We start from the raw sequence: 14,316 nt of genomic DNA, 5'->3' as shown, positions 1-14,316 counted from the left end.
CAACTGAGCTACATCCCTGCCGGCCATTCCCTCCCCTACCCTGGACAACGCTGGGCCAATTGTGCGCTGCCCCATGGGTCTCCCGGTCGCGGCCGGCTACGACAGAGCCTGGTAACATTGCGGCAATGAGGGCGATGTGTGGGCTGGGCTCCCTGCTTCAAAAGAAAACAGCTTAACCCTCCCACACACTTAAGCTGTTTCACAAATCAAAGCCCTATGGGCCCATGGTCAAAAGTAGTACACTATATAGGGAATAGGGTTCCATTTGGGAAGAACTTTAACACTCTCCTCTCCTCCCTGTGTTTTAGCTAGCACAGATAAAAAAAGAGAGAGGGAGCGAGAGAGAGAGAGAGAGAGAGAGAGAGAGAGAGAGAGAGAGAGAGAGAGAGAGAGAGAGAGAGAGAGAGAGAGAGAGAGAGAGAGAGAGAGAGAGAGAGAGAGAGAGAGAGACCCTCAAAGACCAAAGTTGGCTTTATAAGATTTAAAAGCTTAGTCATTACCAGTGTGGGAAAGAAGGTGTAGGAGAATGAATTTCACCATAAATCTAAAACATATGTAACGTAGTTACCCTACTCCAGATAGATGTGTGAACTAAAAAGAAAATAGGTTTTGTCAGCTACTAAGGGTGTTTGTGTTTTAGGGTGCGTCACAAATGGCACCATATTCCCTATGTAGTGCCCTACTTTTCACCAGGACTCATAGGGCTCTGGTTAAAAGTAGTGCACTACATAGGGAACTGGGTACCATTTGGGACTTAGCCATAGTGTTACGTAGTGTACGCTGACGTGAGTCAGACACTCTATCTTATGTTATGAAATCAACCTCCTACCTACAGTACTACCACCAGCCAGTGTATCAACCACCTACCCACTACCACAAGCCAGTGTTGTAGTAACCCAGGTAGCAAGGAACGTAACTGAGACATTTGTAACATTCCCCTTAAGTCTTCCAGAGGTACTGAATGTCATAGCCCGTTTGGGACATTCATAACGTTTCTAATAAGTATTATAGAGGTTATACATATCCGGTCGCTATACAGACATCATGGGAACATTAAAAACGTTCCTTGGTAGTCCATGAAAGGTTCTGAATATCATGTCATTTTGGAGATATCCTAGGAATATTTCATAACGTTACATTTAGAGCTATGGTTTATCTTCATATAACGTTACAATCGCAATGATAGAAATACATTTTGGAACGTCGTCTGTAAGTCAAGTGGTGGTACACTTGTAACATTGTCTTTCTAAGTGTGTAGGAACATTTGTTACGTTCTAAATAAGTACTTCAGAACCCAATATATTGGGGCCAGCATACTTGTGCTTGGAGTAAAGGAAGTGGGTCCAGCTCTTCCCCTCCGCAATAAATGTTTCCATAATTCTACCAATTTAATAAATGTATGGAAATTCATAATGTAATTTGACTTCAGTATAGGTCTATGTAAGAGGGAACAATACATACAAATAATATTTTTTTAGTATATTAATTTATGAATGTAGCATATAACAATAATAATAATTTTTAAAAATCATTATAAAGCAGCTAGCAGTAGTGGTGGCCTGACGACGGTTCATCCTGAATATTCCTTTTGACTCCATTATCCGTCATTGCAAATATAAAAGTGGGTGTGGCAACTAACAATACTGAGGCTGGAGCCAGAAAGAAACACCAACGGTACTAATTGGTAAAAGTGAAACAACACAGCTGAACAGCGAAGATGCCATCGACTCCGACTGACCGAACACAGTTCACCTCTTGGAAGTTTTTACGGAAGGTAAGTTATCCAGCGTGTACTATTCAAACCAAGTAAGTTAGCGTACTCCTAGCTCCACAGATAAAGACATTTTGATGATGTCAGGCTATCTAACTAGCGAGGAAGCTTGCCAGTTAGCTAATTAGCCAGTTGGCTAATATATAGTTTAGCCTAGCTACTTTACTTGGATAGTGCCGCGTGTAACCACAGTCTGTGTTATCGTGTTCAGTAATTGTATTCAGTAATCGTGTTCTTAGGTCCTGATGAAGAACAACATTGATATAGAAATTAAAATATATACAGGTTAAAAGTAATGACTAAATGTTCCACCTTTAAATATAGTTGTGAAATGTTCTTGTTTTAAGTATGATTAGTACTTTCTTAGTGAGATGTGTTAGAATCTACTACCTGGTAATGTGTGAGTGTAGGACCAGTAAAGATTATGACATTGTGCTACTATTTAGCAATGTGAGTAAGAGTTAGGCCAGACAACAAAGGACAAGGAGAACTGTCTACAGACAACTGAGAAACCAAGATAAAGAGGCCTCCCAATTTAGGGAGGAGAGAAACTGTTAGGCTTTTTAAAGAGTATGAAATATGGTGCAGGATATTGTGAGGACGGCGATAACTAAGGAATGCAGCCTATGTGTGTGTATGTGTATGCATGTATGTATGTGTGTGTGTATGCATGTGTGTGTGTGTATGTATGTGTGTGTGTGTGTGTGTGTATGTGTGTGTGTGTGTGAACTGATGGTCAGGAGAGCAGTTTTAAAGTGGGTAAACAATTGAATTGTATGAAGTATTATAGCTTTACAAACCTTTCAAAGCCACTCAATAGAATACAACTACCATCACATTTTTGCATATTAGGTTATTTCAAGTCTTATTACTACTTTGTGCATACTGTTAGAACTTTCCAAATACTTGTGGTGCTGTGTATGGGTGAAACTTATATTTACAACAGTAGTGAAATCACCCTATTCTTCTGGGGTAAAACACAAGTGTGATGCCATGTTTGTAAATATCTGTATGTATTTACCATCAAACTAAAAGCATTATTTAAAACAAAAAATTATGCTTAGCATTTATTTTTGTTGGGATTCATTAACCTTCCCATTGAGCTCCTGACTGACATCCCTTCACTTTTGGTTCTGTGCCAGTTTCAAAAGCATGCAAAGTATGTCTTAATTGTTTTCCTTCTGTTTTCTCAGTTAGTCCAAGTGGCAGCCAGGAAGAAGCTGGCCAAGACAGAGCATCAGAATCAGGTTTCTTTAGCCATCAAGATTTTGATCTCGAAATCGTACATGTAGAAAGTTTAAATAACAGCATGATTTTTTTACTTATATATTAGACCAAGAGCTGCCATCCCTGCTTGATGAGCCCGCTGGATACATTAAAGGTATATTTTGTTTGCCTATATGTTACAAAATGTTGCTTCTCTTGTATTATCAACATCAATTCCAAATTGTATGGCTGTCAGCAGCTATATGGTTATCAATACTACTAATATATATGAAGGGTGGATATTCTGATCGAGGTATTTCACATGGCCTTGATACATGTCCTCCCTGGTACTCATGGCTTCAATCGTCACGCTGCTTGCAGTTAAACTGTTGAGTCATTATTATTTTGCAGATCTTCAAGCAGTGGAGATGAGGATAATGGTGAAACTGGAGATGAGCCGTACAGAGTTCAAGACTGCTCTGAACCAAGTTATGGAGGCCATAGAGGCCCGGCAGCCAAAGGAATCGGAATCCTTGGGGCAACTTGAAATGCTGCAAAACCCTGCAGAAACAAATGAGGAATTGAAGGATATCTGTGAAACACTTAAAGACTCCCACTATCGAAAGAAAATGGTAGGGATGGCCATTAAAAATTTATGTTTGTATAAAATGGGAAATCTACACATTTTTTTGCAGCAATTGACAAAAATAAGTTAGCTGTTTATCAAGAGCCCCTTGAATGCGTCCAGATTTGAGAGAAGATTGCAACCTGCAATATTATTGAATCCAAATATCTTAATGTCAATGAAATGCAGTTGTCATATATGCCATATGCCTATTTAGAATTTGGATTGATTTCCCAATTAACACTTAACTTATCTTAAGAAGAAACGATCAGCCCTCTGCCTGTTTACACAAGTTTTAGCCCATGATTACATGATACACTACAAAAATGATTTCTCATGACTATCAATCAGAACTGTATGGCCAGCTGTTCTAGCTGAGGAACACACAAATGAGTGGGAATTATTATTATTACTTTTTTTTATCAGATCTGATACCTGACCCTCTGCTGTGGCCTGGACCTGGGTTCAGGAATCAGACGAATGATGAGAAATTGGAACAGAGGAGCTGTGGACAGGCTACTCCTTGAAGGGCAGGAAAGGGAAGAGGGCCTTTAATGACCTATCAATCTATGATGCTGTCACAAATAAGTAAATTAGTAGATAGTATTATTGGTCAAGTGATGGTAAGTCAAATGTGTAGTTATTTCAAATGAATTAAATCAGTAACAAGGCAGTTACAAACTAAATGTGAAATCCTACCAGCTGCTAAGATCGGAGAGAGGGGACAAAGGAAAGGTGAAGGAAAGAGGTCTCATGGCAAAAACTGCCTATGAGGGAAGAGAGGGACAATACCCAACCTCTGTCTCAGCCAGCATAGGTGGAAAAGTAGTGATATGACATGGAATGTACCATTTCAATTCTTTTTCACAACATAGGAGCGTCCCTGAAAGCACACCCCAAGGCTACCTACCAAGAGGTAGATGACAAAATAGCAGACGCTCTCAAACATGCACCAGCTCGGCTCAAGAGTAAGAGAAAGGTATGATTAAAAATAACACTTGATTAATTTTTTTATATTTTTTACTTCACTTTAATCCAGTTGGTCAGTATAGGTAAATTATTATGCTAGTACAAAAGGAATGTAGTAGGGAGTCGACGTCAAACCAGGATTTTGATAATTTGTTTATGGAAAATAATGACCAATTTGTGTTATTGTGACTTCCAGGAGTGGGTCGAGGAAGCGACAGTGGATGAGGATGGAGCAGCAGCACCTGAATAAACATTACATAGTTATTCACTTTTAGCGTTAAGCAGTTTTACAGTTCTTGATTGGAGTGCAGTGTTCATGTTTCTACTGACTTGTTATTTTGTGAGCTTATTGCTGTGATTTTGTTTCCGAATCTATTGTGATACAGTTGAAGTAAAAATAAAATAAATAACGTATTTTCTGGAATTTTGCATATTTCGTCAGTGGACACCTACTGACAGGATACTAAGTATATGTTCAGGGTAGATGAAATTACGTGTCTTAAGGGGCCTCCCGAGTGGTGCAGTGGTCTAAGACACTGCATCGCAGTGCAAGCTGCGTTGCTACAGATGCTGGTTCGATACCTGTCTGTGTCGCAGCCAGCCGCGACCGGGAGACCCATGAGGTGATGCACAATTGTCCGGGTTAGGGGAGGGTTTGGCCAGCCGGGATGTCCTTGTCCCATCACACAGTTACGTGCCTTATTGCTACTGTAGGTACCCACTGACGAAAGTTACGTTACCAGAAACTGCATTTTATGGGGCTCTCAACGTACTTTCTGACGTTTAGTGACGTTATGAGGTTGACCTAAAAATACACATATTTAACTGTTTAAAATCCACCACATTTCTACGTCCTGAAATGACTTGGGACGTAAGTTTTGTCAGTGGACACCACAGCTACGTAGAAGGCACGTTTCACAATAACGTTATCATGACTTACGTAGGGACAAAAATAACTTTGTGGTCACGTCCTGGAACGTAATTTTGTAGCGACTTCTGTGGCAGGCCGGACGCAGGCACGCCATAACGTCGCTAAACGTCAAAGTACATTGAGAGCCCCACAAAATGCAGTTTCTGGTAACCACTGGGAACGTAACTTTCGTCAGTGGGTACCTACAGTAGCAATAAGGCACGTTACAGTGTGCACGTTCAGGGAAGATTCAAGGACATCTCTTATAACGCTACTGAATAACGTTATTTAGCTGTTTAAAATCCCCCACATTTCTACGTCCTGAAAAGACTTGGGACGTAAGTTTTGTCAGCGGACACCACAGCTACGTAGAAATAATGTTTCACAATAACTTTATCATTACTTATGTAGGGACTAAAATAACTTTCTGGTCACGTCCTGGAACGTAATGTTGTTAGCTGGGAAGCTGACAGGCGCTAACAGGCAACAAGTTGTTGCATTAGAGTCGATTACTTGAATGGAGAGATGAAGGGAGCGGTGGAAAAATTTGAGAACAGTGGAAAAAAACCAAGGGATTGTATAAAAAGCAGGCATGCACACACACCCTCAGCACACTGTGTGTGAGAATCTGGTGTGACGAGTCAACCAGGGGTGACGGACCTGCACGCAACACTCTGCTACTGGGATAATGGCTCAATGGTGTGAGGAGGGGAAGAGGAAGAGGAAGGGAAGGAGGAGGAGAGAGATATTAATGAATCTGCGAATCCCTCTTAAGGATTACAATCTTCTCATCCATCCATCTCTCTCTCTCTCTCTCTCTCTCTCTCTCTCTCTCTCTCTCTCTCTCACTCTCTCTCTCTCTCTCTCTCTCTCTCTCTCTCTCTCAGCTCAGAGTCATTCTTTCACATCTCCCTGCATTAATGCAACGTGGTAAAGCAGTTGGTTGGGGTAGCGGAGAGAGAGAATATATCTAATTTGGAACAAGGCAGTGCAGTAACGTATTAACACTCGAACCGCCATAGACCAATGGCCAATGGCCACTGACATTTGATTTTGTAAATTTTAAAAATCAGCGTAAAAAAAGCTATGTCCTTCTCCTTCCCTGACTTTTCCTAAATGTTTGTATTTTACATTAATCATTTTTCAGAATTTTTAAATCACAAACAGAAAAGTATTTAGAGCCTTTTTACCTGTTTTTTTTTCACACCTATTCCTAACTTAACCCGCCAAGACAATAAGCAGTATGACATTGGTACCCAGCCAGGCGCCAATGCGTCTCTCTCTTCTCACTGAATTAATGACATGGATGAATGGGCGAATCCACCTTCACAATTGAATTTAAATTAAGCCTAACTGAATGATAAGGAGGGTGAAGTGGTTGATTTAATTTAGAAAGACAATAGTGTAATGATGAGTTTGTGTTATGCCTATTTATCAGCAGCAAATAATATGACCTTGTGGCCTTGCAGGTTGAGGTCAGAGACCTGGCAGTGTGGTGCCAGGACAACAACCTCCCTCTCAACGTGAGCAAGATAAAAGAGCTGATCGTGGACAACAGGAAAAGGGGGGCCGAGCACGCCCCCATTCACATCGATGGGGCTGTAGTGGAGCGGGTCAAGAGCTTCAAGTTCCTTTGCGTCCACATCATTAATAAACTATCATGGTCCAAACACACCAAGATAGTCGTGAAGAGGGAACAACAATGCCTATTCCCCCTCATGAGACTGAAATTATTTGTCATGGGCCCTGAGATCCTCAAAAAGTTCTGCAGCTGCACCATCAAGAGAATCCTGACTGGTTGCATCACCGCATGGTATGGCAACTGCTCGGCCTCCGACAGCAAGGCGCTACAGAGGATAGTGCGTACATCACTGGGGCCAAGCTTCCTGCCATCCAGGACCTCTATACCAGATGGTGTCAGAGGAAGGCCCTAAAAATTGTTAAAGACTCCAGCCACCCTAGTCATAGACTGTTGTCTCTGCTACCGCACGGCAACCCTGTACCGGAGCGCCAAGTCTAGGTCCAAAAAGCTCCTTAACAGCTTCTACCACCAAGCCATTAGACTGCTAAACAGTTAATCAAATGGCTACCTGGACTGTTTACATTGACCCCCTTTTTTACGCTGCTGCTACTCGCTGTTTATTATCTATGCATAGTCACTTTACCCCTACCTACATGTACATATGACCTCAATTACCTGGACTAACCCGTATCCCCGCACACTGACTCGGTACCGGTACCCCCTGTATATAGCCTCGTTATTGTTATTTTATTGTGTTATTTTTTTTTCTTACTTTAGTTTATTATTATTATTATTATAATTATTATTATTATTTAAGATTTTCTTACTTTTACAAAAATGCAGCATTGTTGGTTAAGGGCTTGTAAGTAAGCATTCGATGCATGTGACAAATACAATTTGATTTGATTGATTTGATTTGATACCATTCTCTTTTAAGTTTTACTTTATAAAAATAAGCTGTTATGGGACTGTTTATTTAATATAACACTATTACTCATAAAATGTATTGTAAGGCAAACAAAAAACATGCTAGGTGTTGCAGTAGGCTTTTAGAATAATGCAAAACATATCTTTGACTATCCGAGTTGATGAGCGAAGGGACGCACACGATGCCAGGCCACTGAATGAATGACAATGGATGGAATGGGCGACAATTGGGCAAGTTACTTCACAATCACATTTATATTAGGCCTAACTGAATGATGAGGGTGAAGAGATGGATTTAATTTAGAACAACAATAGTTTGATGAGTTTGTGCTATGCCTAATTATCAGCGTTGGCACTCATGTTAATAATTTCACCACGTGCCTTGCGGGTTGATACCATTCTCTTTTATATTATACTTTGTAAAAATAGGCTGTTATTTACTATAACGCCATTACTAATCAAATTAATTGTAAGGGAAACGAAAACATGCTACGTTTTGCAGCCTTTAGAATATTGCAAAACATATCCTTGACTCTATCCAAGTTGATGAGTGGGAAACAAACAATGCCAGCCTACTGCTCATTGAAACTACACCTAAACTATACTGAAACCAATTTCACACATAATAAGAGATAGCCTATAGACAAGATTAAAATTACAATGATCTGATGAGTGACAATATTTGCAATTGTCAAATTGTACATGAAAAGATGGGCGCATCTTGTAATTGACAGATGCAGGGAAAGGAGCCCCCCGTGTAGCTCAGTTGGTAGAGCATGGCGCTTGCAATGCCAGGGTTGTGGATTCGATTCCCACGTATTGCCAGTATGAAAATGTATGCACTTACTAACTGTAAGTCGCTCTGGAGAAGAGCGTCTGCTAAATGACTAAAAAAAAATTAAAATGAAGGAGCATCACTTTATCAAATCCTCTTTCAGAGTCACATGCAGGTCAGACATTTGGATTTCCATATAATATCAGAAAAAGCCAATTCTGCAGTTTCTATGCCACTTACCTTTGTCACATAACTCTCAAAATTCAAGAGGTGCAGCTCTATTTCCAAATTTCACTTTTTTCAAGAATATCCATGCTGTCCTTGCATTTAGCACATGACCACCTGCGCAGCATCAATGCTCTGGCTACTAAGCAAAAACTAGTAACATAATAAACATAACAATAAAATATGCCATCAAAGGAGCAGGATCTATAAAGGAACAGGATCGCTAAGCCTTTCTGATGTAAAACATACATGAAATATTTTGCAACTGTTAACATTAGCATAGAACCCTGTTAGAGTACAATAATCCCCAACTAAGGGGAATTAAGGGGAAATGGCTTTGAGTGCAATTGGAAAAGAGAGAGAGGGGTGAAGAGAGAGAGAGAGAGAGAGAGAGAGAGAGAGAGAGAGAGAGAGAGAGAGAGAGAGAGAGAGAGAGAGAGAGAGAGAGAGAGAGAGAGAGAGAGAGAGAGAGAGAGAGAGAGAGAGAATGAAAGACAGAGAGGGATCGAGCGATAGTTGGAGATAAAACAGATAATGAAATAAACTGAAAGTCAGGGAATGAAAAGGGGGGAGAGAGGGATCGTGAGAGATAGAGATAAGACATAATTAAACAAATTGAAAAGGAAGGAAGAGAGAGAGAGAGATCGAGAGAGAGAGAAAGAGAGAGGATGAAAGAGAGAGGATGAAAGAGAGAGAGAAAAACAGACAGAAAGGGAAAGGGAAAGGGGGATACCTAGTCAGTTGTACAACTGAATGCATTCAACTGAAATGTGTCTTCCGCATTTAACCCAACCCCTCTGAATCAGAAAGATCCAAACTAGTACCTGAGCCTCAGGTAGAGCTACGTCCATGATGTTGGGTTGACCGCGTGGCTCCCTGTTCTCCAGCCTGGAGAAGATGACCTGGTAGCCCCTGATCTGGCCGTGCTGCTTCCCTGGGAGGGGTGGCTTCCACGTCACCCTGATGGCCGTTGAGTTTACAGCCACTACCTCTAGCTTCCTGGGGGCGGCACCTGGCACTGTGAAGGGGGGGGGAGGGGAATTCTTATACAGCTGAGGAAAGGCAAGACAATGCAGTATACCAAGAGGTCTGGTCCTTATGATAACTGTTGAAGGCAGCCATGGTAGTGCATCAGTCTGATATCCTGAACCGAAACTAAACAAAATACAAACTTTACCTTATCCACGTGTCTGTGTGTTTGGGAAGTGGGCTATCTAAAGCGCATGTCCAGTCTGGCCCCGAAAACTATTTAGGACAGCTTGTGAGTGTGTGTGTGTGTGTGTGTGTGTGTGTGTGTGTGTGTGTGTGTGTGTGTGTGTGTGTGTGTGTGTTAATTAATGTTTAAGTCACCACTTATATGTTTGAGCACTGAACGTTTACCTCACTGTGTCGGTGTTAGTTGGCCGAGAGTAACTTGTAGCTCGCTGGGTGCGGTAGCTCAGCGACCCAGATGTTGTATAGCATTAGGCTATCATTATCAGCCATTTGCGTTGTGCTGATTGTTCGGAGCACTCTTCTGGTTTCTGGTGGCGGTGGTGGTTTGGTTCGGTGATCCATGGTGGAGTGCCGCGTTATGTTGCGTTTGTGCGTGTGTAAATCCTTTGGACGAGGCATGTGGTGGCATGGGTTCCATGTCCTGTGACAGCGTCCATAGCAACCAGTGACGGCAGAGTCACTGTGCGCATGCTCCTCGGGCGCTAGGCATTCTGGGTGATGTAGTCAATGTTGTTTTAAACCAGATTTGCCACATTTGTTGATGGTGTTGCAGGCTTATTTGATTTTCATTATTTACATTATTATTATATTATATTATTTGAATAATATATTTACATTATATATTAGAATAATATATTGTCATTATTTGTTTGTTGTATTTCAGGTTTATGACCTGAGGTCATTTAATTTAAAATAAAATTAAGGACAAAACACGAGTCATGACATTGTGTGCTTCCTCGTGAGCCTTTTCGGAGGGCTAAATAACGAAAAATCCGAACAGTCATAAACCACGGTTCTCCTTTTACATGGATAATGCAAGGACTAGAACATTCGTCATGAGACTGATAAGCTAACAGTCCACCCATAAAGCTGTCTGCTCATCTGCTGACTTACTAGGCAAATCATTAATGAGTGAAAGCCAAGAAGAGGATAGAGTCTACAGTTAAAGGACTACTTAAAACCCAGTTGGCGGAAAACACTTGAACTTGAGTTAAACGCTAGAAAAGTTGGCAAGATGGCAGCATCAGAGGAGGAGCTGGAGAGGCTAAAACAGAAGCGGTCAGCAGCCCAGACTGCGTTCACTAGAAGAGCCAATTACCTCGCCTCCAGAGCTAGTGCACTGGGGGAAAGTTAAATGAGAAGTGAGTGGAGGAACTTTAAAGTGGATCACTCCAGAGTCAGAGATGCAGGGTTTGAGTATGCCACGGCCCTGAGAGAAGTGGACGACGATGAAGTCAAAAAGAAGGCGGAAAACATTGACGGAAAAACAGCAGAATGTGACTGTAAGTTTGATGAAACTGAACAAATCATCCTGATCAGCTTCTGGACAAGGTTCGTTGAGGCGGAAATTACCACCCTCACTGGACCAGGCCGAGGCAACCGATCACCACCATATGACCAGGAGGGAATGTGAATTGATTCATAGGAACCTGGAACGGGAGGTCTACAACTTCAAATGAGGATTGGATGAGTGGAAAGATTTGATCCCTCGATCCAAGGCAACAGAGTCAAAGGACCAGATCCGGAAGTTGAAGAAAAGGCGTGAAAAACTGTGGGATGAGTGGGCATGGAAAGGCGGTTCTCAATCCGACGACGAAGAGAAATTGGGAAAAGTGAAAATCAGGAGGAGCCAGTTGGGGCTTACAACTACAGGCCCCAGATCAGCCTAGAACGTGCACGCTTGCCCATGTTTGCTGGTAATATGAGGGATTACTACCGCTGGAAAGCTGAATGGGAGGACTTGCAACGTCTGGGAGACACTCATGGATTGGAAAATGTGAGGAAATTCCATCTCTTGGGAACGCTAGATGAAAAATTCAAGAGGGACCTCGTATTGTCCAGCTGTGGATTCGCCAATGATGTGTTCAGGCTCCTGCACAACAAGTACGGAAATAAGCTGAAAATAGTGCTGCTGATTGCACAAGAAGTGCAAGGACTTTTCCCCATCAAAGGAAACCATCCGAGGAAGACAATCAAACTGATTCAAGCTGTGGAGAGAACTCTTCGTGACCTACAAGTCTTAGGGGAGGAAGATGCTGTAAAGAACCGAGTGGTTGTGCAGTCGATTGAAAGTAAGCTTCCTGACTCCCTGAAAGAAAAGTGGTTAACACACAAAAATGACCCTGGAAGCGGGTTTTCACCACGCAACCACTTCGACTGTCTACTGCAATACTTGAAAAAGCAGGAGGACATTCTCGAGGAACTAGACCAGCTACAGCCTAGCCCGGCGGACAATACTGAGAGGTCAAGCGAAAAGAAAAAAGAAAGGAGGGCATTCACCAGAGCCACATCAGGAAACACCCTAAAGGGCTCTCAACCAAGCTCATGCATCACATGTGGAGACAACGAGCACGGAGGTAGGCTGTTCGCCTGCAAGGTCTTCAAGAAGCTCAATCTGACAGGCAAGAAGGCTCAGTTTAGGAGAGCAGGAGCATGCTTTAAGTGCTTGCGCCTTCATGGTGACAATGGCGGCTGCACACAAAGTATCTATGCTCAAAGGATGACTGTCAGAAAGAGGGCTCTTCAGACCACAATTACTTGCTCTGTCCAAAGCCACAGATCAAGAAGAAAGAGGAAAAGAGCGGAGAGCAGAGCGATGCAAAATTGGGGAAAAGGGGGCTTGGACTAACCAACAAACAGGAGGAGCTCCTTGCCAAACTTTCTATAGAGCTGCGAGCAGAGTTCAAAGAAGCCTTTTCAAATAAGATCACGACAAAAGTGTGTGCTAGCACTGGTTTTGAGCCAAAAGAGTGCCCTGTCATAATGAAGCTGTTGGATGTGACGACAAACTCTGGCCAGCTAGTTGGTACGTTGATTGATCTCGCTTCAGATACTAATTATATCTCTAATAAAGCAGCAGAGCGTCTCAAGCTAAATGGTGAGAACATTAAGTTGATTGTCCAAGGTGTTGGAGGGATGGAGAAAACCATTACTACCAAGAAGTATACCCTGAGGCAGAGAGTAAAAACTCCCAAAGGTATAGTAGCAGAGCACAAACTCCTTTGTTACGGCTTGGAAGATGTTGCGAAGGTGAACCAAGCTGTCACACCACAGAAATTGCAGAAGTTCTTTCCAAATTTTCCACTCAAGGACTTGGTCCGGCCCGAAAAGATCGACCTGTTGATTAGCCACAGGGAGGGTCGCCTGGTCCCACAGCCAGTCAGTGTAGTTGGAGACCTCGTCCTCTGGGATGGCCCCCTTGGGAAGACTGTTGGTGGAACGCATCCTGACCTCTTTGAAGTGATAGACCTAGCAGTGCACAGGTCTGAAACACATTTTGCTAGGTCAATGAGAACAGCTTCAAGGGCGTACAAAGAGATTCTCGTGAAGACGGAAGGACCCAGTGGAGTTTCGGTGGAAGAAGAAGACGCAATCCTCCGAAACACTGCAACTACCAACAAATACGTTTTTTTTTTTAAAGTAATAAAGGGGAGTATATATATAAAAATATATATATAAAAAAATAATTAACATGGGGGATTGGAAGTGATGCAGACAATTACATTGATAGAAGATACAATCTATCTGCAATATTAAGCTGATCCATTCCCCCCAAAGAAAAAAAAGAAAAAAATCAAAAAATCAAAAAAATATTAAAAATCAAAAAACTAATACGTTTTTGAATGGTTCAAGTGGGACAGTATTGGCGCCGCCTGTGATCCTCAGTGTGGTGGCTGCAGATGCGGTAGGTGCCCCCCTGGAGGCAAGGAAATGACCCTAGGAGAGGAAAGAGACTTGGAGAAAATAAAGGAATGTCTCACCTACGTGCAAGCTGACAAGCACAGTGAATCCCCTCAATGGGACGCAGCTTACCCGTGGAAAGGAGACCCCGCAGCGCTGCCTGATAATCGACTTGCAGTGGAAGCGACCTTTTTAAACACTGAGAAACGACTGGAGAGGGAGCCGGAATGGAAGGCTGCGTACAGAGAGCAAATCCACGATATGGTCTCAAGAGGGGCTGCCGTTAAAGTCACCCAAGAGGAAATCGAGAGCTGGAAGGGACCTAAGTGGTATATCAGTCATTTAGTTGCTCCTAATCCTCACTCAACCACTACCCCTGTAAGAATTGTCTGGAACAGTAGCCAAGAATTCATGGGAATAAGTTTAAATGACCTACTGTACAAGGGTCCTGACGTCCTAAATCAGATAAGGGGCGTGCTTCTGAGATTCA

At 42.3% G+C, this 14,316-nt stretch overlaps 1 protein-coding gene across 1 annotated transcript in view; it reads right to left on the bottom strand.

The window, feature by feature from the left end:
• The window catches only part of LOC311123324 (receptor-type tyrosine-protein phosphatase F-like), a gene marked incomplete at both ends in the record, with an annotated part of 42,490 nt that overhangs the window by 16,091 nt on the left and 12,083 nt on the right, over positions 1 to 14,316 (bottom strand). The window contains one exon of the mRNA XM_084197590.1: positions 9,755 to 9,948. Coding sequence (XP_084053716.1) covers positions 9,755 to 9,948 — 194 coding nt within the window. The remainder of the gene's footprint in view (positions 1 to 9,754; positions 9,949 to 14,316) is intronic.

Source organism: Coregonus lavaretus (genome assembly GCF_964263955.1).
Source record: "Coregonus lavaretus genome assembly, contig: HAP1_SCAFFOLD_4864, whole genome shotgun sequence".
NCBI lineage: Eukaryota > Metazoa > Chordata > Actinopteri > Salmoniformes > Salmonidae > Coregonus > Coregonus lavaretus.
Note: the sequence above shows the minus strand (reverse complement) of the source record. Positions and strands in the feature narration are given on the sequence as shown.